Consider the following 24,889-nt stretch of genomic DNA (forward strand, 5'->3'; position numbering starts at 1 on the left):
GTTGGTTTACAGGTTTATGGACACATTTAAGTGACCTTGAGATTTTCTGAGGTAAGTTGTTTTCAGACATGTTTCATAACAGACAAGTACTTTAAACATTGTGGTTATTTTAAACTTCTGCATTGAGAACATTTTTTACAGCAACCTATTTACACTGTGGGGTACTTGATCAAGGTCTGAAGGTGCTGTGGGAGAGAACTAGAGCAAAGCCAGTATCCTATTTTAGTGCACAGGCTTTTCCAGCTTCCCCAGATGGGCAGTGCTTCCTTGGAATCCTCCACTGCTGAGGGCCAAGGAGCCATCAGGGGAAACAGTGGGGCTGTGCTTCACCCCAGCTGCTTGGAATCAATTCCTTCAACAAGGGGCCTTGCAGGAGCATCTGAGTATGACATCTTCCAATATAAAGACAGTTCAAAGGGATACAGAGAGCATTTTGCACCCACATGAAAACATCAGTGTGCCATAACTTCTCCAAACTGAACTGCTGTCTTCCACCCATCAAAACATCCTCACTCATCCCTGCCTCAACACAGGACTTGAAATCTGAGTGGAATGTTAAATGCTGGCATGGAACTCAGAGTAGGCTGGAAAAATACTGAGGGGTACCCTGCTATGCTTTCAATGGCTTGATACACAGCTCTGGAAAGGAAAGGGATGCATGGTCACGGCACAGTCACTATCTGAAAAGCCAAGCAGGATCTCCAAGGGACAAGACAAAAGTTTCATGAGGCAGAGAAATCAAAGTCCCCTAAGCAACCCAATACAACAGCTCCATCAGAACGATGGGGTTAGGGAAGCAAGACAGCAAACAGCACCTTGCAAGCTTAGTGAGGGAAAGCAGTGAAGAAAGTAATAGGATGGTCTGACTGCTTCCAGTTTCACCCTGTGAGTTCATCAGCTGTGAAGACAACTTGGAAAACTTGCATGGAGACAGGAAAAGCAGCTGCAACCAAAACCTTCAGGGTGGCCCTTATTGATCAGGAGAAGAAAGCCAAAGAGATATCAAACTCCCCCAAATCTTACCCCCTAAGGGACATTTCTGTGGGGCCCCTTTGTACTCCAGCCTGAATCAGTCAGAAAACCAAAGCCTTGTGACTTATGAGGCAAATCACTGCCCAGGTGAAACCTCCCATAAAGGATATTGGGCACTTCCAGTTAACTGCTTGGCACCTCTCCACAGAGTAAAATAAAGCCCATGAAAAATATTTTGTGGAATACATTCAGGTGATGAATTATGGAAACGAATTGGCTCGTGAACGCTGCAAATGCAAATAGAGAGGCTAAATTTATCAGCTGAATTATCCATTTGGTACTGGATTACTTGCTGAGGGCTAACTTACAACTCCTTTGCTCATGCAGAGGAGTGCTCCAGCCCCAGTGCAGCCTGCCACAGTAAGCAGAGAGAGCGATGCCTCTCAACACCAGTACAGAAATTACAGCCCCTGCTTAGGAGTTGGCTCACGTATTAGTGCAGAGATTGGCCTTTTTAATACAAAGGCCTTCATTCAGCCATTTAGACAGTTTCCAATTTGATTCCAAGCCTGGGAGATCTCTTAACAATGAATTTCCCCTGCAATTGTAATATATTTGCACATTTTATGCGCAAGCGGGATGCTGTGCACCCTCCTGAAGTAATAGGAGAATTATTACAAGGCAGTAGCTCTCATCCATATGGTTTGGGTAGGGGAAACAGTGTTTTCATCAACCAGGATGAAAGCAGAAAATGCATTAAATATCATAGCCTGTAACAGAGGGAAGAAAAAGTTTTCTCAAGATGAAGCAATCTCTCTTTTTCCTAACACCAACTGATAATGGCTCAAAAAAGAAAAGAAAAACAAACAAAAAAAAACCCAACAATGACAAACTCCTGGGCTCAGCATCCTTTCATTAGCTCTAAAAGGACACAAGTCTAAAAGCATGCACCTTCCATTTGTAAACTGGCTTAATGAAAGGGCAAACATCCTTCCTTCAAAAATTTTTGCAATGTTTTAGTGAAGTGATTTTGTTACCCTGTTTAAAGTGTCAAGAAGTAAAATAACCTTGGATGCTGCAGCTTCACAGGACATCCCTTTTATAGCACTATTTCTATCTAAAAAAGGTTTTCAGAAAAAAATGTTTCTCCTCTCCAATCCACTGGTAACAGGTGGTAGATTTAGAAATACTGTAAGCATTACAATTGAAGATAAACCATTTATAATATATGACAGCCACCATGAAAAGTAAGCATTTGCCAAAGGTCCTTACAAGATTATCTGTCTGACATATTAAGTAGCTTTGTGTACACAGAATACAGGAAGAAAAGAAAAAAGGTATCTTTGCTCCAGCTGGCAACTGTTTACAAATGCTCTTAATTTTCCTCCTATGCATGGAATCCTAGAAGTATGTGTCATTCCAAGGTAAATGTTGGCAAATCCAGCTTTTCAAGGGGGATTCAATTTTCTGGTAAGTCTTATAAATATGTTTAGTTAGCAAGGAAAGCAATGCCTGGTGTCTGGACTCCATAGAGTTCTATTAGAAGAAACAATGCGTTCCAAAAGAAAAAATGATCTAAGTAGCAGTTCCTTTCCCAGAAAACTCACTCATCCTACTAATAGCAATGAATCCAGCAATGTAAGAACTACACATTGGAGCCAGAACTGCAGGCAGAGATATTTTATTTGCCTGAAAGACATTCTCTCAGTTTAACTAGAAAGAATGTTCCAACACAGGTGAAGGGAGAATAACTGGGCTATGTCATTGCACAAAGAGATAGGATTCAATTAATAAAAAGATAAAAAAACCCCATCACTGTGGCAATGTTTAATATATTAAAACAATGATCCATCTTAAGCAAACAAAGTTGTTCTTTCTATTGCTTTTTTCTTCCTAGAATATACAAAATCTTCTCAGCAAAACCTCAGAGGATCAATAGAAAATTCTGCCTTGACAAGGACCCTTTACTTAAGCAAACCAGGACTTTTCTGGACAACATTGACATGAGAACCTATGTCTGAATCAAAGATAAGTGGTGCTCTGCTCCCTCTTGGAGCATGCTGGCTCTGCATTGGGTTGTGTAATCACTGAGATTGAATCGGAAATGCTGAGACAGTTACAATTGCTCAGTTACTGCACAACTTTCCTGCACTGCTAAGACAAGACATTACTTCGAAGTCTGTCTCTTCCCCCTATATATTTAAAGTTTGAAAATGACAAGGCTCTTGGCAGTTGTCTTGATATCAATATTATTACTTGACTAATTTCTTCGGCATTGCACTTGCAAAATAGGCCTAATGATATGTTCAACTAATGGAACAATTTCCCTATATCTATATTCCACTTACTCTAATGCACTGAGGTGTAATTCTAGCTTCATTTCATTACCACTTTCATTACCTAGCTCAAGCACTTGCATGTCTTTTTGGATTTATTAATGCAGTGGGTTTAAAGTAATAACTATTTATGTATATAACTCTATGAATATATTCTTCTTTCTAAGCATTTTTGTCTGCATCTATTAAAGTAGATATATTTCACAATGTTTCTAAATGCAAGATGCACTTTTAAAATGCCTTGATGTTTCTTCTCTAAGCTTAAATAAATACTTCAGTGTTATTCTCCCCTGTGAGTGTTTAGATAGTGTCCTATCAATTCAAATTTAGGGCAAGTCTATCCTTAAATACTTTAATTTCACTAAATTAATAGATTTCCTTTAAACCAAAACAAAACCACCAGTTTCATGAATTTCCTCCAAAGTCAAAATATCAGGAATTTACTGCCAAAGGTAGAGGCAGTTGCTAACTCCTTGACACAGAACCATGTTAGCAAAGTCTTCTGTGCAGGAAACCAGTCCTGCAGAGAGATGGGACATCTCTACAGAGAGAGAGCCTGCTGGTAACTTGTCCAGGTCTGCTGAGTTAAATGCAGATGGCAATTCCCCAGACACCTGAAAAAAGGGACAAAAGGCAGACAGGATGATCATCTGGTGATCTCCATCCAGACCTTCAGCTGAAGTTCTTACCAGGAGGCAGTTTAGCATGGGGCTGACTTCAGCTGACATCTGTTGGAAAAGTGTAATTTCAAGTTGGAAAAGAGAGCCTGAGACTGTACATGAATGGTCAGGGCACTCCACGAAAGAGACCCAGATCTTGCCCATCTCTCCAGTGACACTACAGGAGAGTGATTTGGGAAGAAAGTCCTGCCTGTCCCCGTCTCTTCACAAGTTGAAGATCTAAAGACACTAAAACACAAAAATAAAACCTTCCTGAATCCCTGGCTACTGATCCACTCCCAGGAAATCCTTCACTGCATCAGGAATAAAGTTCTAGAGCTAAACAAGTTCCTTTTAAGGCTCTGGCAAATCAGACAGCAGATACCCAGTAACGTTAAGGCATATCAAAATCAGAATCATTAGTTATGAAAAAATTGCCACCAGGAGTCTATGAAAATGGGTCCTAAAGCATTTTATTAATCTAATCCTACAATAATCTATCTGAATTTCAGATACTGAGAACTAACTAAACTTTCTCTGGACAGTTGTAAATTTTGGACGAACATTTTTATAGCCACGTATGCAGAACACTGGATTTAGAGGGTCCCTACCATGATCAACTCTCTATGGTCACATATCAGAATCCCAATTTTCGTTTGAGAAAAAAAAAACATAAAACCTTTACATCCATGAGAATAAACATACTTTTGAAACCATGGCATGGCAGATCATCTACATAATGTGATGTAATGAAATTATGTTTTTCTATAACAAAAGACCCAGCTGCACAGGTTCTTTGTAGAAAGGAGTTCAGTAATGTCAGGTTTAAAAAAAAAATCCAAATGAAATAAATCTTCCACTTTGCTGTCCTTTGCCTTTGAGATTGTCATGATACAGCTCTGAAGCATCTTGTCTCTCAAACTTTCAAACCCAGGTGGGTTTTACATTTATAGAAATAATACCAGGCTTTACACATGATTTTCAAGGCCTTAGAGATGAAAGTGAGCATTAATGATCTTGACTTGTTGACAAATTGATGCTATATTCTTCTCTCACTTAATCTGAAGGGCAGGAACACAGCCAGCAGCAGTAGGCAGGGTACTGCCACTTTATCCTTTGGGTTGAGTACGCTGACAAAAAATTAAAATCACTCAATGAATGGATTAGATATGAATGCAGCTTCTTGAAATGCATGTTCAGTGGGCTCCAGACAAGAATATTATTAAGTGGTTAGACATCATTTGATGCTACCTGAATAATTCAATAGGTCTTTAAGTTTCAGCTGCCAATCACTGCAAACTGGCAATTACAAAGTAATCTACAAAAAAAGCTTTGTTCTAGTGAGATTAGACAAAAATATCACAATTTCCATGCTATCAGACAGAGCAAAAGGAAAAAACCACTAAGGCTACAGTGACAACACAGTCCTGTGAAATTAATGGAACTCCTGAACACACCAAAGCTCTGCTTCTTATTACTCCAGGGCCATTTCCACTTGACAGACAGCATGGGGAGTATTGGGAGATAAAACAGAACACTAAAATCTGGATCTTTTCACACATAGTTGGACTGATGTAAGCACAAGGCAAAATAAAATGGGAGGAGTTTTAGGGTTGATAAAATTACAGAGAGCTGATTTCTAATGATGTGCGATAAAAAAAAATCCCAGGTTTATTGGAGGAGGGGGATTAGCAAATTTACTATCCACCAGGTTTCCTTAAATCTAGAAAGTAACCTCCTGTGTGAAATCCAAGATGAATGGCTAACATTTCCCAAGTGCTCCAGTGAGAGCCATCTTTCTCCCATTCATTCTTACACAGGGACAGCTCAAGTTTAAACTCCTCATTCAGACACAGTTGGGCTTTAACCCCTGTGGTATCTTTTCAGACCCAGAGCAACCTCACCAGAATTGTTAATGAAAGACCAAAGTGTGTACAAAGTGTATGGAAAAGCAATATACACTAGGAGCTATATACATTAGTGCAAATAATTTCCTTCTCAGGAGTCAAGAGAGCCAGTGCCATGCACCAAGTTTTGGGAAAAGGCACACATACAGCATGGAATGAAGAGATTAGCTGTACTGAGCATACAAAAGCAGTATTAGAATTGTTTAAATGGTTCACACATTTTAAATGTCTTCATTTGTCCAGGATCAGAGCCTCTATGTGCAGCTGATCTTTGAAGAAAGTTCACATTTCAGTATTTGGCTTTGGAAGGAAGAAGAGATGCCAACTGTTGCATTTTCTCTGCGTGCTTTTTTAAAGTCAAATGGTGCTGGATTACTACACCTACCTAGAGGGAAAAACTCGCCCATTTTCTTCTTGAAAATTTTGTAGTCAACCTCCAAAAAGACGCAGAAGATGATGCGATCCACCTGTAAGAAACAAAATGATTCACAGTGAAAGCATCACGATCATCCATGTCGGCAACAACAGTCAATAAAGGCAAAGAAACTTTTAAGCCAATGTGCTTTTATGCTTCAGGCAAACAAGAAAACAGGGCTGCATGTCTTGACTTTATTGTACATCTGTGTTGTAATTTATAATATAACCTTTGCAATCACAGCTCACAACTGTATTCTTTGTTAACTGCCTCTTGTTTATGCAAACTGCTCTCAAGCACAGTATAAATGACTTTGGCATTCCAGATGAGAACTGGGATGCAATGTTTGATGAAAAAGTCATGTGGGGACTCCTAATAAGCATACAGAAGAGTAAATGGGTAAGCAAAGAGCTCTTTTTCCAATCCTTGTCCAACAAACCTATTTGCAAACCCATTTAGTATTTTAAAATGGCTTTAAAAGGTTTCATGTGGTTTTAATTTACATGAAACCACTTATTCTCACTGTAATACAAATAGAATGCAGCAGAAACACAAAAGCTGATTAGATGACAGGTAGCACACAGGGTAAATAAAACATTTAATATGCCATCTACTTAGTGAGGCTGAGCATATCAATGAAACCACAGCCCATAATGTATGCACCACCCACCAATGAGTTCAAATAAATTCTTTTGGGAGATCACTGTATGTGAAAAGCTTTTCTGAAACAGACCAAAAATAATTAAAAAGCTAAATAAAACAAAACCAAGAAATCTAAAGCCTTCAAGGCTAAAAAACACCCACTCTGAACTTGAGCCTTGCAATACCTTTGCGTTATTTATTTGTATTTCCCAGCACAAAATGCCTCTGTAGCCAAAACCCAGCTTGGAGGGGTGCTGTGGAAAACAAAAAGACCCTCTTACAGCTGAGCTGAGGGACCTGCAACCCAGTAATCATTTCTTTTTCTGAAGTGCATGAGAGGTTAACCACAACGGGATGAAGCAATAGGAAACTTGGCATCTTATGCTGTCACGGTGTCTCCACGGGCAATAGGACAATCTGTCACAGCACAACTCCTCAAGAGTGCCTTTTTGCATGTGCTAGAAAAATCACAAGCCTCCCCTCCTGCAGGGAAACAGTGAGAGGAACACTCTCAAGATGTAAATTCTTTCCCTTATCTTCAGTAGAAAATGCTGTCCTTTTGCTGCAGCTGGTCTTAGAAGTGAAGTCCAAGCCTTGCTTCAAAGACTCTGTTATGCTGAACAGCTCAGGACTTCATTTTTGAGCTCCCTTTGGCACAGCCCAGTAGAATCCAGAGGGGGATGAGAACAGGCAAGCACTGGTTATGCTGGAAAATACCAGCAGCTACTAACAGGGACAGCCTGGAACAAGAGGTGATGACAAAACCTCAGCTGGGATGATGTCATCTGAATGATCAGACTAGGTATGTAATACCACAACTAGCAATAGTAAAGGGGTAATGGACTCAAGTTGCACCAGGGGAGGTTCAGGTTCAGTATTTGGAAAAACCTCCTCATTGAAAGAGTGGTTAAGCACTAGAACAGGTTCCCCAGGGACGTGATGGAGTTCCCATCCATTTTACCATCCAGTGGGAAAAGTGGAATTCACCCAAAGGTTTAATGTGAAGACCTTGGAGATGTCCAACCTTACTGATTCTATGACACTCTAAGAGACTGAAGGTACAAGCTATGTTGGTGTTAAGGAAGAAGGAGGCTTGTGAGCAGGAGAAAAGGCAGCAGAGCAGGGAAGCCTATCAGCAGATTTTTCGGCAAGAAAACTGCCTGCTGCTGTCTGCTCATATGATGCTTACGGAGCCAAGCTGTTCTGTGCATCCCTCGTAAACAAACCAGGCTGGATCTTAAAAATATTCTGGAGCAGGGCATCAGCTACTCTTATAAAGGGATATAATAAAAAACTCAAATTCTAGAATACTAGTTATGGGCTCAAGCCAAAAAGCCATACTCATCTCCATACTCGCAAATTCATAACGTAAAGCAGCATTGCCAAGAAGTGCTACATTTTACCTACATGAGATTTGACATGATCTCTAAGGTCCCTACCAACCCAAACTATTCTATAACCTAAGCTGGTTGTTTTCAGGAGGGAGGCTTTAATCAGCAAGTGCTTAAATTACACTTCTTGTGAAAATTGGATCAGGATATTTCTGGGTGTTGCTAGATTGTCATCTTCCCTCTCTGCCTTGCAGACTTTCAAGCATTAAAAGTGATAGGCCCAATGAACCAGAACAGACAAAAGAGCAAGGACAGAAATGTATAAAGCAGAGGAGGAAGGATATTCCCATACAGAGAAGTTTCTGAGTCTCTGCATAGTCCCATATTCTCTGCTGAAAATCCTACAGAAATTTGCCTCATTCTGTATAGTCCAACTTCTCAAGATGTTCCCTTTACTTTTATTTATTCAGTGCAGCTTGCAATAGTAAAACTTCTCCATGAGAATTTCTACTCCTTCTAATATAATTCCTTAATTTAAAAATAGGGAATCTCTCTAGAATTGGCAGACTATTTCAAAATTTCTAGCCTCCTGACTGTACATATCCTATATATAAACCTGTTCCATTTCTTCTTGATGTGAGAAAAACTGCTCTATTTTTAAGTATGCATAAGATATTGTGATGACAGCTGAAATCCTGTGTTTATCTGATTGCATGGCATGTGTTGGCAGATAGTAAATCTGAAATTAACCCCTGTTCTATCATTCTTCCAGTCACTGGCTATTTTATCTAACGTCCCCAGTTAAAATTTGAGATTACGTAGGGAAAGCAACCCTCGTCCTCACTATGCCCATTCCAGCTACAATAAAGGAAATCCAAGCAACTATAAACCTGCTTTTCCTGCTGGCCCACAAAAGCTCAGCAGGATTTTTGGGACAGTTAGGAGAGCCACTCCTTATTCAACAAGGAAATCTCTCCTCTCATGAGGCCTGGCAATGCCACCTTCATTAGAGTGTCACAGCACCCCTTTGTAGAGGCTGAGGACAGTGCCCAGGTGAGACCCCCAGAGCCTTTTGCAGATGCCCAGCTCCTCCCCTGCTGACCAAGCACCACTCAACTGCAGCAGAACTGTAAAGGAACTCCAGGCTGAAGGTATTAAAGCTCATCCCTGACTGACAGCTCTTTTTTTGAAGGCTGGTATTAAAATCAGCCATGCCCTGTCAGAGCCTGATTAAATTCTGCTCACTTTGCAGCTATGAATAGGTGGATCAAAGAACCCCAAAATCAAGAGCACTGCAGCACAGGAAGAAGGGAGTTAAAATGCATGAGCTGTTCACTTAGGCACCTTCACAGCTTAAGGCTGTGAGTACATTTGATTGTTTTGGGTTTTTTTTACCTTGGGCCCTTCTTTCCTTGCTTTATTTAATTTTGATGGGAATAGCTTCCAGGTGCTTTTGTTAGCAGCACCTGATAAGAATTAGTAAACTTCTGCAGGGCTTACAGGACTCAGGCTATTTTTTTAGAATCACAGAATGGTTTGGGTTGGAAGTGACCTCAAAGATGATCCAGTTCCAATTCCCCCATCATGGGCAAGAACACCTTCCACCAGATCTGATTCCTCCAAGCCCCACTCAGACTGGCCTTGGACACATTTTTTGCAGTAGAATGGACCCTAACACCAGAGTTTTAGAAGGACACAGCCATATCTCATAAACTGAAAACATCTCCACTGGTGTTTTCAATTAATGAGATATGGGTATAAAAGCACAGTTGGTCTAAGAGCAGCACTGATCTTAGTGCAAAGGAAGTGGCAAAGATATTTCTTCTTGGTTTTTGATCTTTGGGGTTTTGTTATTTGGTGGCTTTGAGAGCTCTTTACATGTTGTGAGTTTTTAATTTATCGGTGAGTTGCTGCACCTTGGGTGAGTTCACTCACAGACCACTGATGGTCTGTGGGAGCTCCATGGAAGGCTGGGCAGGTGGGTGCTCAGGGACATGCATAGGAATGATGGAAAGCTGCTGAGGGTCCCTTAAACTTGTCCTAAAGGGCCCTCCCTCCCCTCTACTGCATTGTGTGGGAGGACACTGCACGTTTACATGCACAACTCTGCATGCAGCTGCTGCTATAGTAGAATTTACAGCTGTATCTACATAAAAAAGAGAGCGATTTCTTACGTGGACATACAGAGATAGGATAAGGGGGAATGGTTTTAAACTAAAAGAGAAGAGATTAAGATTAGCTGTTAGGAAGAAATTCCTCACAATAAGGGTGGTGAGGCACAGGTTGCCCAGAGAAGCTGTGGCTGCCCCATTCCTGGAAGTGTTCAAGGCCAGGCTGGATGGGGCTCTGAGTATCCTGATCTAGTGGAAGGTGTTCCTGGCTGTGGCAGGGGGGCTGTGATGAGATGAACTTTAAGATATCTTCCAACCCAAGCCCCTGTCTGTGATTCTCTCTGTATTTTAGCATCAAACATATCTATGCTTTTATCTCAGCTCTTTTGCTGTGGTCTTGGGCAGGTTGTGTGATTCCTCTGGCTTCATTTCCCTGCCTGCTTAGGGGACAGGAACACCTGGCTGTGCACCTATACGTTGCTTTAAAGAGCTACTGCCAAGCACAAGCCACAGGACATGCCAAATGCTATCACAGGTATAGTTGTATGTACACCCAAGTAATGAGCTGGATAGATCAAACACACATCTGAAGCAAAACTGATCAAAAGGCTTCCTAGACTATTTCATATAATGAGTGTTTCCATGTCGTTGCCACCCCATGTCCTAACAAAATAACAGCTTGCAATGAAAACAAGCCCAAGTGTGTTTCAGCACTCCCAAGTATTTCATGCATGTCTCCAGCACCAAGACATTTACCTAAGCAGGAAGTGACTGCTTTTTATGTGCATCAGAAAGTTTCATCATCACTTAAATCTTACCAGAAAAACAATGAGAACTTGCAAAAATTTTTTCCCAATCCTAAATCAAATAATGATCATACAGCACAAAGAGAAGGAAGCAGCTTTCTGCTCTTTGTAGATGTAGCAAATCAATGCCATGAAACACTCCTGCCTGATCCCATTAGGACCGACTGTCATAAGCCAACAGTGAACACCAGAAGCTTGTAGAAACATTTTTAGTTTATCAAAATCACATGGATTTAATTAAAACTTCAGTGAAGCAAACCAGAGATTTTTTTTTCTTGACTTCAGCATGTTTGGATCAGCACCTATACTTTGTAGCACCAGACAGAAAATCTACCTCCTCAAGAATTCAAGTTTTTCTGATAGAGACATTTAATTACCTTGAATGTCACATACTTTCTCCAAGATATCCTTAACAGTCACAGTTTAGAGCTGCCTGAACCCATCAATATTCCTTGACTACAAGGCCTGTAAGAAAGGAGCTCTGAATGTTCAAAATTTTATGGGGCTTTGAGCAACCTGGTCTGGTAAAAGACCCCCAAGGCAGGGGGTTTGGAATGAGATGGTCTGTAAGGCCCCTCCCAACCTGAACCTTCTTGTGATTCAATAATGTTGGACCTTTTCCTTTGTTTGGACCATGTTTCCATGGGCAGCCCTGTTAGCTTTCATTGCCTGGCAAAACTTCAGTTTTAGAGACCAGTGAGAACAAAGCAACCCAAGTCAGGTTTTCAAGGCATGCTCTCACAGAATCAATATCTCAGCTGTGAGCAGCTCAGAATAAGGAGCAAGAGATTTTTAATGCACTCTAGGACCAGTGGTAGCTGGTCCCTGCACATGATGTAAAATCTCTTCTACTTCTGTAACAAGGGCTCAGTTCTCTGTTCTGAGGTCCATATCTCTTTCTTGCTCATCTTCAGGGACTTTATTTGCCATCTCTTTCTTTTTGTCATCTCTTCCTATTTTTTATTTGCCATCTCTTTCTGTTCTTCTGACAGAGTTCCTCTCTGCCTGTAACTGAGCTGATGTACTGAACATGCAGAAGAACAGAGACCAACATCTCATCCTGCCCTGCTAAAGAACTGGTAGATGATATTCTCTCTTGGCGCTGGCAGTCTCCCCTTCAGCCTACCCTCTGCCTGATTTGATCCTCTGGTAATCCTATTCCACCCAACAGATGGAAACACCAGCTTTGTAGAATAACACAGCCATCTGCCATATACCTTCCAGCAGCTGTGATCCACTTTGCCAGAGATGCTGCCTTTCCTGAGCACCATGAACATCTGGCCAGCTGTCCAGATAGCAGCCTGCCTGACCAAAGAGAGAAGACAGGACTGCATCTCCCCTTGGAGACCAGCAGGGTTGATGCCAAAAGTTTTCACATGCCTTCTGAAGTTCAGGCCCTATAAATATTAATTTCATAGCACTGTAAATTAAAAATCAGCCTCCTGGTATTATTACTAATTTCACAGAAACCATTAGAGCATAAAGCCTAGCTGACTGTCTGCTCCTTTTGGCATGACATCATGGTCTATAATCGCAGAATTACTCCTGAAAAGAACTTCAGTCAAGTATTTATGGCAAATAGAAAGCTTTGGTGCTGCCTTCATCCTGGGAACAAGATTTAAGCAGGGCAGAGGTGTCAGACTGGTGATACGGTGAATTTGACAATCAACGAACTGTGTGATGATGTTCACAAAGCTATTCACCTAGCCTTAAGAGCTTTTCTCTTGGCACAGCTTCAAATCCACTGCAGACCTGAGCCAAAACACCCTGTGTTTACTTGACCTTGCAATCACACAAATGAGCCCAGCTTCAGGCAAACAGGACATCTCTGGATTACCCTTTAATCCAGGGAGAAATGTACTCCTTCAGGATACTGCTCTCTGCTTTTCAAGGACTTGAATTTTGAAATTCTTTGGAATCCAAAGCTAAATAAAAAAATTTACATTACTGCAAGCCTCTTGCAAGTAATGGTTTTAATGGAGAGCTATGATATTGCATCAAGAGCAAGTACCTGTGGAGGACTAGCTGTAAAGAAGCAACTCTTACTTAAACCATCGTATTACTTAGTTAGCCATTGAAGGAAAAAAATAGAAACCATATGAATTATAAAATTATTCATGCTTATCATAGAGTGAAGTGGTTTCTATGCTGGTCCTACTGTAGTTAAAAAACAGAATTAGAAAGTTATTATTCGTGCTTTAATATCCTCCTTCATGATGGAACACATACTTAGCTTGGAGTGAAAAATAATTAAAAGTCCCAGGGCAATTCAGAAAACCAAACCAAAATCAACAAAAACCCCACTAGAAATTTATTACCAGCTTAAAATATTAATACAAACAACATCCTAGTACATAAGGCTTTGCAACAATCTCTGCCTCTAAACCAAAACGTTTACTTTAACATTGAAACTCAATAAAAATTCAAAATATGGCCAGAATGTCTCTCCCTGTCCTTTGTGTCTGGTCCTACAGGTCTGCTCATATTCAACAGCTGAGGGGTGTTGATACTCCCAGTATCACACAGCTACCAGACACACCAGTGCAGTTATCACTGTGGCCCAAGCTGGTCTCCACATAACTGAAGCATATTGAAACCCACAAAACTTTCCAGTGGAGAACCACTTCTACCCACAGTTCTCAAGCACAGGTCAGCATTACAGCTTTGTGATAGGTCTGACAGATCCCTGCTGTCAGGTGAAGATTTGATGTGGCCAAGGTCACAAAGGAACAAGAACAGCAGAAGTACAGTAGGACCTGGGTTTTTTCCTCCCATTCTCTTTTGACCAAAGATGCTACAGATGGAAAAAATAATTCCTATGAATAGTCACATGCAAAGTTCACAAGCTTCACTGCACACCACTGCTTTTCCTCTGGTGGAAATATATTTTCAATGCATTCGTGTATTGTGTGAATCAATACTGGTAACTCTTTTCCCCTTATACATTGATTGTTTTTTAAGAGTTACTTATTCTTTGTGAGAGAATTCACTCTGTGAATACCTTCAATACTTTTTTAATACAGTGTATTATTCAAGGGCAGGTAGAGCGTTCCCTTTTGGCCTTCTTTGTGCTGAGCTGGTCCTTTTTTGTGCGTGAACAAAGCATCTGCCTGACAAGCAGAATGGTTGTCCTAAAGAACCAACCTGGATCTCAAACAAGAAATTGTAACAGCATTTTCACAGGAATTCACAATTTTGTTGTCGGCCATTTGTGTATGTCCCAGTTACTTACTGCACAATTATATGACAAATAAGATGTGACAGTCCTGTAGTGGTAATATAAACACAGACAGGCTATAAAATAACCAGTCCTTAATAGTCCACATGTGGTTTTGTTCTCAACTACAAAAAGTTTTTCATTTTCCTAAAGATGAAAAAACGTGTAAAACCAGTCTAGGATTTAAGGGAACATCTCAGTATATTTCTTTTGATGGTCACTAAAATTTGCCAGGGAAGGGCCAGGAGAGTAGTTTAAGAATGCATTTGTTTTTACCAAGATATCCATCAATCTGCACAATTCACTTCTATGCCACACAAACACGATGACATCGAGCCCATTAATCTTTTCCAGCTTAATACCTACTGTCCTTTGAAGATACAGGTTTGGAATAGCTGAAGGCAACCTCCATTTTTCACAGCTCCCAGTCATAGGGCAGCTGACACAGCCAAGATATTCCTGTATTCAGCGAAACTGGGGGAATGAATGGATTCTGATGAATGTAATTTGCTATCTCAGTGACAAATGGCAAATGGGAAGAGAGGGTGTGCATGCAAATATAACTGCATTAAATAAGGGCTTGTGAAGGATAGTACTCTGAAAATATCTGATAGGCAGTTTTACAACAACCATGCCTTATGGAGGAGATAAATCATCAGCTTACTTAGAGTTATCATTATATCCTCATTGTGGAGCTTCGCTGAATAAGATGGAATTGTGGCATACAATCAAGCAGGGTGTTATGATCCCATAAGCCAAGTTTTGCATCACATTTTACCTTACAACATCAGTTTTTCACCATCTTTTTACTGAAAGTTGGACTTAAATATCCCAAAGTTCCCTATGATTATGAGCATCCTAAACCCATCTGGGCACTGAACCTGTGGCAGACTAATTCCCAAGAACTGCTGTGCTCCAGCTCTGCTGGATTGAGCTGTCACTTTGGAAAATTCTCATGGTTTTGATGTTTTGTGCCAGTTTTCTTGCAGCACCACATAATATCTACTGATAAAATTCCCACTCCTTCCCAAGACCAGCAGGAGAATCAGCATTACTTGCTCAGACTCTACCACTCAAAATATGTTTGAACACAGAGATGTGATCACCTCCTTGCCACTATCCTAGTGGCTGCTGCAAGATTTTGAATACAAAACAGCCCCAGGAGTTAAAACCACACAGAGAGACCAAGTGATGGTACCTCCTACACTTAAAACAGGTGTGAGAATCAGAAAATCACAGGTTTGGGTTGGAAGAGACCTTAAAGATCATCTAGCTGCAATCCCCCTGCCACAGACAGGGATGTCTCCCACTAGATCAGGTTGCTGAGGGCCCAATCCAGCCTTTCCTTGAATACAACAAATGGGACATCCACAATTTCTCTGGGTGAATGGTTCCAGTGGCTAAATTCTGAGTAATTTAAGTTTGGATGCTAGAGCCAGTGTCAGGAGGAGACAGCACCGCAGGGCACTGGGAACCAGCAGGAAGAGCAATGGGGATCCATTGTCCTGGAAAGCAAAGCTCCCTGCTGCTGTTGCTGAGGCTCCTGAAGGGTGCACAATGGTTGAACTGCAGAAAAAGGGCAGGAGAAACAATTCCTGGAAGATGATGATGGTTGAAACAACTTTTTAAGTGCACTGCTAAGGGCAGGGTAAAACGGCAGTCATGCTAAACTCAGCAACAATTTTCTCGCTGAGGCTGAACAAAGGTTTCGCCCCGCCTCAGGGGCTGGGATACTTTCCAGCTGTTTTCACGTTATTTTCTAAATTATTGGAAAGGAAATCTGGCTGGATCTTACAAAGTTGGTTAAACCACAACTTTTTAAAGTATTTTCATCAGAAGAGGACAGATAACTCCCACGTACAAAATTATATAAACGTCTAACCCAGAAAGTTTCACCTCAGGAAGCTTTTCAAAATACATGAGGTGATGAAGTTTCTCAAACCTATTGTAAATGAGAGCAGTCCAGAAGAAAACTCTCACTGAATATTTCCCTTGTTTGCTATCACTCCTTTTATCATTCTCATTGACATCTCATCTCTCTCCTTCATCCTCCATTAATGTTCACATTTGTCACTCTTTATCCAAAGGCTGATGATTTCACAGGGGTTTTGGGGCAGTGCAACCAAATGCCTCCCACCCTGCTGGGAAGATGACAGCAGCACATGGTCACCAATTTTGTCTGACTACATCCAGGTTTCCAAAAATCCAACAGATGTCATAAAAGCTGCACTTTCAGGGGATGAAAAGGGCTCACCTAACCTGCAGCAATGTACTGCAAGTTCTCCTCACAGCACCTCAATATAGGCTCTGTTTGAGAAGAGCATGGGTAGAGACAACACTAGTAGAGAAAGTTATTAATTCCTATCCAATGAGGTGATTAAAACTCCTGTCGTGGAAGCAAAGCAAAGGGGTAACAGACCTGCATTCCCAAGAAAAAAGGCCATATGGCATAACTTGAAACAGCTCTGAAGCCAATGTGTGGTATTTTCAGGGTCTCCAGGACAAAGGAGGAATTAAGAATCTGACTTCATGTTCTTAGAAGGCTAATTTATTATTTTATGTACTTTTATTATAGTAAAGAATGCTATACTAAACTATACAAAAGAATAGACAAAGGATATAGACAGAAGGCTTAACAAGATACTAATGAAAAACTCATGACCTCTTCTAGAGTCCCGACACAGCTGATGGTGATTGGTCATTAATTAAAACAATTCACATAAAACCAGTCAAACAACCACCTGTTGGATAAACAATCTCTAACTACATTCCAAAGCAGCAAAACACAGGAGAAGCAATCAGATAATTATTGTTCTCATTTTTCTCTGAGGCTCCTCAGCTTCCCTTCTTCCAGGAGAAGAAATTTCTTCCAGGAGAAGAAATCCTGGCAAAAGGATTTTTCAAAAAATATGACAGCAACACCATTGCTCTTATTAAAACCTGTACTGAATCATTTAAGTAAATATTACCTAATCTCTCTCCTTGAAGAGAATGTTTTATGATTACATTATTTGTCATTTAGAGATCAAATTAATCTCACTAATGCAAGCTATTAAAGACCATTTTCCAAGGACAAAGGCTGATTTTCTTAAATACTGTATGTATCTTGCTCTAAGACTGGAGATAATCTTTTTTGCCACCAGAAAAAGACAGAACCGGACAAAAATTAAATTTAACATTAAATTAACAGTACTACTAGAAAAAACGCTTCCATTCCCAGGATGCTCACACTCCAGTGTCTCTTCCAAAAATGAGATCAACTCAGGATCCTACACCCTATTTGTGCCTGAAACCCTCAGGTGGGTTCAACAAAATAATGCCATTTTTGTTAAATAGTGGCTGTAGAATGATGAGCTATTTTTCCAAGATTTTGCAATGCTTGATTCCCAGCATCCTGAAGGAACCCAAGCCAAGAGTCAGCATGACCTAAATGCAACCTCTGCATGTTTCTTGCTGATCAGAACTGAGGTCAGGAGGAACAATGAGCAGCAAGTCAGGCAAATTGGATGTAAAATACTTATTCCCAAACACTCAAGAACTTGAGCTGGTGACTGGGTCAACTCGTGGAATGGCTGCACCTCAGAGCCTGCTTTTGGGATGTCTGTAGCTGTGAGAGGCTGGGACCAGGAAGGAAGATCCGTGCTTGAGAGCAGATGAGATTATAGATTTGGCATTGTGAGCTGGGACAGCAATCCAGCCAAAATGCCCTCGTGTAAAAGGTCATTAAGCCAGCTTGATGCAATTGACAGATGCCTTCCTGACAGAGGATATTGCAAGTCTAATATAGGTTGTTTAGGAAAAGTCCCAAAACCAATGGGATATAAATGTCGACAGCATGCCAACACTTTTCATAAGAATCAATAGGGGAAAAATGAGATTCATCTCTAAGGGATCACTTCTAAATTAATTTTAATAGATGGTAATAGGCTGACAGTCCTCTGAAAACAGCCAGCAGATGTTCCAGCACTTTACCAAGCCCCTATGCTTAACATTGGGTTTACCAATTCCACAAAATCCATCTTGTGGATGGAGCTCTGGTTCTGCAGTTAGAATACTAATGATGGCTCTTAGTGGGTTCTGACTTCCACCAGTGTGTTTAGCTCTGCTCTGTGGATTGCAGAGCATGAGCAAGTGAGCAGATTTATGATTTACTAGAAAGGACAAGAAGTTGCCTTTTTATGGTATGTTGCTGTCAACAGATAACCTTAGTTCTATCTATCTCCTCATCATAAGGTAAAATGCATCTAAATTACTAAGAAGATGCTCAAAAAAAATTGAGAACATCAGAACAATTTATACAAGCTGCTCAAATGCACTGATGCATATAAAGTCTCCAAAACCATTTATTGTCAAAATGTCAATGCTAAATGCATAAAAATGTAACTTACTTTATTCCATTAATTAAGTAATGTGTGCACAGCACTTTGAAAATGTAAAAGCACTTTGAGCACTGAGAGCTAAACAGTATTATTTTCACTCATGTGGACACACTGTATGAATCATACATAATAATCACTTCTTGTGGAAAGTGTTTTTGGTTCACTGCCAAACCCTAACCTAGAGATTTGGCACTTCTGTTCAGTAAAACATCTTTAAATGGTCCTATTTGGACTCCAGCTGGAAATTTTCTGCAACACATTCGTTACTGAGTCCTTCACAATATATACCAGGTATACAGTTCCTTCAAAACTCTGTAATTAACATTGTATAGAGAGATTGTAAACACTTAATTGCATTCTCATTTGCACAGAATATTTGAGAAGAGTGCCTCACTAGTGTTAGCTGTGATTTAACTCATTCTCTTTGGCCTGTACAAGGTGCAGCAGGTGTAATGGCTGCAACACACCATTGGGACTCCCTTTCATCTTTGTGAGAGTTGTAGGCCTCAGATTATTTTCTGATCTCCTGGTGGAAAGGAGATTGTGTAAAAAAGTGATTATGTAAGAATGATAGTATCATCATTATCTATCCCTATCACTGCTGTGACATGCTTCCCTCTAATCCCCCTCTGACTGGACTTTGTTTTTCTCCCCTCTATCTTTTGTGACTGAGGAGATGCCATGACTGTGAGCTTTCCTTCCCAAATGAGAGCTCAGAGAGCTTTCACAAGGGTCATGTTTTGTACCTACAAGCACATCTGTTGCATCTGTCTTGAAAAAAAAACAAGCCTGGCTATCCCTGCCTTGCACAAAGTTATTTCTCCATGATCACATTCACAGGGGAAAGTCTAAAATAACCAGAAACCAATAAAACTACATCATTCTCCTGATTAGTTAAGAGGAACAATGATGACTTACAGCTGGCCTAAGTACCACCTGTGAACAAGTCAGCTCCATGTTTCCAGCTTCCTGGCTGACCTGGTGGTAAATACACTCTTATCCTTGTTATAGCTCTCAAATCAGGAGATATTTTATGCATGCCTTGTATTTGTTTAAACACATGCCTATCCATATTATAAATTAGTCTGCGTGGGATTAACCTAGCCAAGAATTTCTCTGGTAAAAGCATTTCTGGATGTTCAGAACCTTGTCTGTAACACACCGCACCCATCCCTATTAACTCCCCTACTGTACCCTTGATAACAGATAGGTGTGTTTATTCAGCATCATTTTTTATTCTCCAATTAATGGAGAAAGAGAAACAAGAGTGGGAAATATCTGATGTGGTCAACATTGCTCTGTGAAGTTTGGACCGATTTGCTCCACTTGAAACAAGAGAAATTATTTCAGAGACTCTTAAAAAGAAAGAAAAGAAATAAATTATATTTGAACTGACTGGCTTTGAACAGATGAAACCTTTTACAGGGTTTATTGTGTCAGCTTACAAACCTTTCTGGGGGCAAGGGGCAGCTACACTGCATATCTTATCCATAAGGTAAACACAGTGAGATCCCAGAGCGGCTCCCACCATCACGTGGCTGTGCCGGACTTGCATGGACAAGTTGAGCTTTGGGGGGCCCCATGCTCAAAATCAAGGGTGCTCCAAGCCTGTCAAAACATTGCTCAGCTCCTGCTCTAATTCTGCCTGGCTCTGTGGTGAGCTCTCAGTCTTTGCCACTCAGAAAGCAACATCTTTATCTCATTTTAGCTAGACAGGAATAGGGAAAGGGCAGGGGAGAGTCAGCTGCTGTGACACAGCAGGCTGGGCTGGGCTGGTGCAGGTCAATTTGGCTCCTGGAGGGCTACAGCAATTTTCCACAACAAAGCCTCCTGCCTGGCACCTCGCTTTCATGCAGATGCTCCAAAGGTTCAGTAATGCTAGGTGTTAAAAAATCCATATGGCCCTGTCAGGATTCCAGATACATACATTATTCAATAATAATAAGTTCCAGACCTATGTAAAACTCTACACTGGCTGTATATCTGCTGTAGGGGGAGGGGGAACAAAGGAAAGAATAAAAGCATATCTCATGCAAATACAGTAGATAAACCATTTCAATTCCAACAATCAGCTCCCAGAAGTGATGTGGGTTTATCTGGCACCTCTTTTTAATAACTCCAACCTATTCCCTGCAACCTTGGTTCTCTGCAGCCTTGAGTGTGGAGAGGACAAGGAGTTCTTGATCTCACAGAAAGGGCAATTTGTGGCTCTCTTTCACACCACACAGCCAGGACGTGACTGCAACACCTATGGAGTCAAGCAGCTCCTTCCAGATTCTTTACTTCTGATTTCACCTGCAACTATTCAGGAGCATCCACATGGATGTGCGGAGCATCCACAAAGCTGATCCTGGAGACAGCTCCACCTGATTTAGCTTCTGACTCCAATGTTCAGTAGTCCCATGTTAAAACCCACACAGCATGTCCCTGCATTTACATTATTCATCACCATCAAAACCAAATGATTACTCACTGTGGATCATGTCATACCCACCCAAAGCTCCACATTCTTGTGTCTGGTAACTCACTCAAATTTCACTTCTGTAAGACTAACGTGCTAAGAGATAAGTTGAACATATCTAATCTCTGAAAAGTCAAATCAGTTTTCTCAAATATCTTCTCTTATAAAAATATCTGCTCCAGAGCTGTGATTTTTATGCCAAGAGCCAATGCACAGTGACTGTATATGGTTAAATTACAACTCTCTAAAATGTGGATTTATAATACAGATAATGGAAGTCCTCCTATAACTGTAACATTTCAAATCTGCCATCTCCAAAAATGTCAGTTTTCAAGAGATGCCATCTGATGGTTTGAGCTGCCTCTTGATCAATGGCAAGATGATGCTATCTTGGGGGAGGAAGACTTTTATTATTTTTCAGTTACTGTGCAAGATGAAGATGGCACCTTCCTTCTTAGAAGGCAACTCTGCCTACCAAGAAATTCTGTTGGAGTGATTGAACTCCTGTGGCACTAACACAGCATTCTGTTCATACTACCTCACACTGCCTGCAGAACTAAAAACATACTGTGGTTGTAAGCACCATATTTACAGCCTTAATCACGACAGCTTAAAAAAATCACAGCATTTCACAAACTAATAAATGTGGGCATCTCTTCTGCCTTGTCATTTCTGAGCTTTTAGGAACTCAGGTCATGCTCTCACCTGCTTTCTCCAGCTACAAAAGACCAGAACATATTAAAAGCACACATGAAATAGCTTAAGAAAAGAAAATCTTTGTCTTGTAAGCCTTCAAAGCTCAAGCTTTCAGAGAAACATCAAATATCACAAGAGCTGGCAACAATAAGACTGCATTTTCCATTCTTCAGAAGTTGAGGAGCACCAGAAAAACACCAAAGCAGAGGCAGGTGACCTGGTTGAAACTCCCCAATATGATTTGCAAGGTTGCTCTGGCTGTGACCTGTTCACACTGCACTCAGCTGGGATTCTTCAATTATGAGGGGGCTTGGGCCAGGCTCACCCGTGATGGCCACTGCACACTTCTGGAAGGTGGGTCACTTCCCTCCTTCCATTACCTGTATATAAATGTCTCTAGGTGGATATTTTCTCTTTGCTGCACTGAAAAGGGAGGTGCCATCTTTTTTTGTAGAATGGGTCGTTTTCCCCTGGAACATCAAAGAAGCAGCTCTGATGATCTGAAGCAGCAGCAGAAGGAACAGCTCTGGAAACAAGCTTTTGTTTTCTGCTGCACTTTTCTTCCCATGTGCTGCAGGATGTACTGCCACTTGGACCTGTGCTTCTGAGCTCTCTCACAGGAGCCTGGAATGCTGCACTGGGGAATAATCCCAGTGAAATGAAGAACCTGCTGCTGCAATGCTGCCAGGCATGGAGCAAGCCAAGGAGCTGCACTCAGCTGCAGCTCCCAGTCACAAAGCTATCACTATCCTAACTTTTCCTTCACTAACAAAAATAGCTCAAGAAAACTCAAAAATAACCTTGAGAGGATCTTGCCTGTAGCCTCAGAAGCCTTTGTGGGGCTTCCTACATGAAAGGTTTCAACCTGACCTGTTATCAGCATTTATCTGCAAAGGTAATTACTTCAAACATATTGCCTGTTGCCAGCTCCTGTGAGTGTGAATTGCTTGATCTGAGGGTCCACAATCCAAGCTGGTGAGTTGGGAGGTGTTGCAGACAGGATTCCTTCAGTGAACATCAGTACAACTTGAAAAGAAAATTGTTTGAAATAAACTGTACAGCCATGGGTTTTGAAGCCTGAAAGCTACCATTAAAGCAGCCATTACAAATATTTTAAATCAAGAACCAAAACATGATTTCTGTTGGAATAATACAAATATACAAATCACAGATTTTAGGAGTTTTAATGGGGTTTTTACCCCATCATAACTTTCAAAACAATGTACTTCCTTTATGTTCAAGTTGTGTTTGTTTATAAAGTTCTCTGCCTTAATTTGGTGCTATTTTGATTGAATTTTTTTATTTTTCATTTTTCCTTTCCTTTCCTCTCTTTTTTTCCTTTTATTTTTTTCTTTATTTTCCCCCTCCTGTGAAGCCAGGCTATAGCAGCTCATCAAAACGAAGCAAGGTAGCCTGAATTTTCTCTTACTTGTTTTTGTGATGTATCTACAGCAGCAATCTGATCTCATCATGAAACAATTGCAGTAAAGATATCTAAGTGGATGCCACAGCTCTGCTGAAACATAATAAAGTGAAATGAACCAAAAAAAAAAAACCCCAACATCATCCCAATACAAATCACATAGCTAAGGTGGAGTGAGTTGCAAACAGAATATGAGTACTGGAGGAGGAAGATAAAGCCAGAAATGCCTAACACTTTTAGATTATTTTTAACATATTTGGGGAGTGCATAATTAAGGGATTTCCAGCACTAAAACCCAGAGCTGTTGTGCAGCACTGCACTAATCAGTAACAAGAGAAAGGGTGAATTACAGCACTTTCCACTGCAGCTTGAACTACTGCCTTGTGAGATAAACACTATTGATTGCTTTTCAGCCTCCTCTCTATTAGAAAAAGACCTCTAATTTTGGGAAATCAATAATAAAAGGTAGCAGAACATACACCCCACATTCCTCCTCCTCACCAACCCCTGGCCTTGGGTCCAGTTCTCTTCACATAAGCCTGGAAACAGGAAAGGACAGAACCACACAGTAAATTGGAAGATCATTGCTGATGTGCAGGGTGGAGGGTTTGCCCCTTGGGCCACATTCTTCTTCAGCACTGAATCTGCATCAGAATCAGCATCCACAAACTACTGTTTTAATTTCCTGACAGAAAAAAAATGTCTTGCAATGCTTGTTTTAACATAGTTTTTTTAGCTCTCATTTTTTTGTATCTCAGCTACCTTCAGTGCCTGAAAATTAACTCCTTAAATAGTTTAACAAATATATTTTCTTTTTCAAAGCAAAGGCTTTTGTTAGAGGCCAAAATAGCTTAAGTTTTCAAGCTGTGGGGTCCTTTCTAGTTCTTTTGTCAGGCTCATGATTTTAGGGGCCAAAAGGCACCAATTTAACAGCAAAGGAATGGGTGGTGGTATTGAATTACCAAAGCTGGTGTGTTGGGAGGCTGTTTGGGTCTCTGCTTTCTGGTAGGTTTTTTTTTTGGAGGATGGCTGTGTTTCAAGGCCAATTCTATAAAAGCCCACCAGACAATGCCAAATCTCCAAGAACAGATATACACAAAACACTTCATAAAGCATATTTAGGCAGACATTGTGCATTACATACCATGTAAGATGCCCTGCAAGCCTTCCAAGGAAAACAGCAACACTGACTGAAGCCAGGCCAAGGATTTTCTCATTAGCATGAGCAGAGGTTAGGCAGGCATGCAGCATTTCCCCTGTCTGTTTCCATTTACAGAGGCACTCCTAGGAATATTATACCTAATACACTGCTAGATAGTCTACAAAGAAATAGTTGTGGTTTTTTCCTGTCTTCTGCTGCTAAACTCCTGTCTGCTTGGTATTGACATGATTTCCCCTGAAAGTGGTGAGGTTTACCCTCATATGACACTGCTTTTCTTGCAGTCTGACAGGGAATGGTCACACCAGGCTGGTATTAAAACAGCAATTTTTCTGGTGACTGTCTTGTTAAAGCAACTACCTGTGGCCATTATCT

General features: G+C 40.8%; 1 protein-coding gene across 3 annotated transcripts in view; it reads right to left on the bottom strand.

Annotated features, from left to right (window-relative positions):
• The window catches only part of MACROD2 (mono-ADP ribosylhydrolase 2), an 853,439-nt gene that overhangs the window by 75,512 nt on the left and 753,038 nt on the right, over positions 1–24,889 (bottom strand). For all 3 annotated transcript variants that reach the window (XM_066546232.1, XM_066546231.1, XM_066546230.1), the window contains exon 9: positions 6,260–6,341. In XM_066546232.1, coding sequence (XP_066402329.1) covers positions 6,260–6,341 — 82 coding nt within the window. The remainder of the gene's footprint in view (positions 1–6,259; positions 6,342–24,889) is intronic.

This window comes from Molothrus aeneus, chromosome 3 (genome assembly GCF_037042795.1).
Source record: "Molothrus aeneus isolate 106 chromosome 3, BPBGC_Maene_1.0, whole genome shotgun sequence".
Lineage (NCBI taxonomy): Eukaryota > Metazoa > Chordata > Aves > Passeriformes > Icteridae > Molothrus > Molothrus aeneus.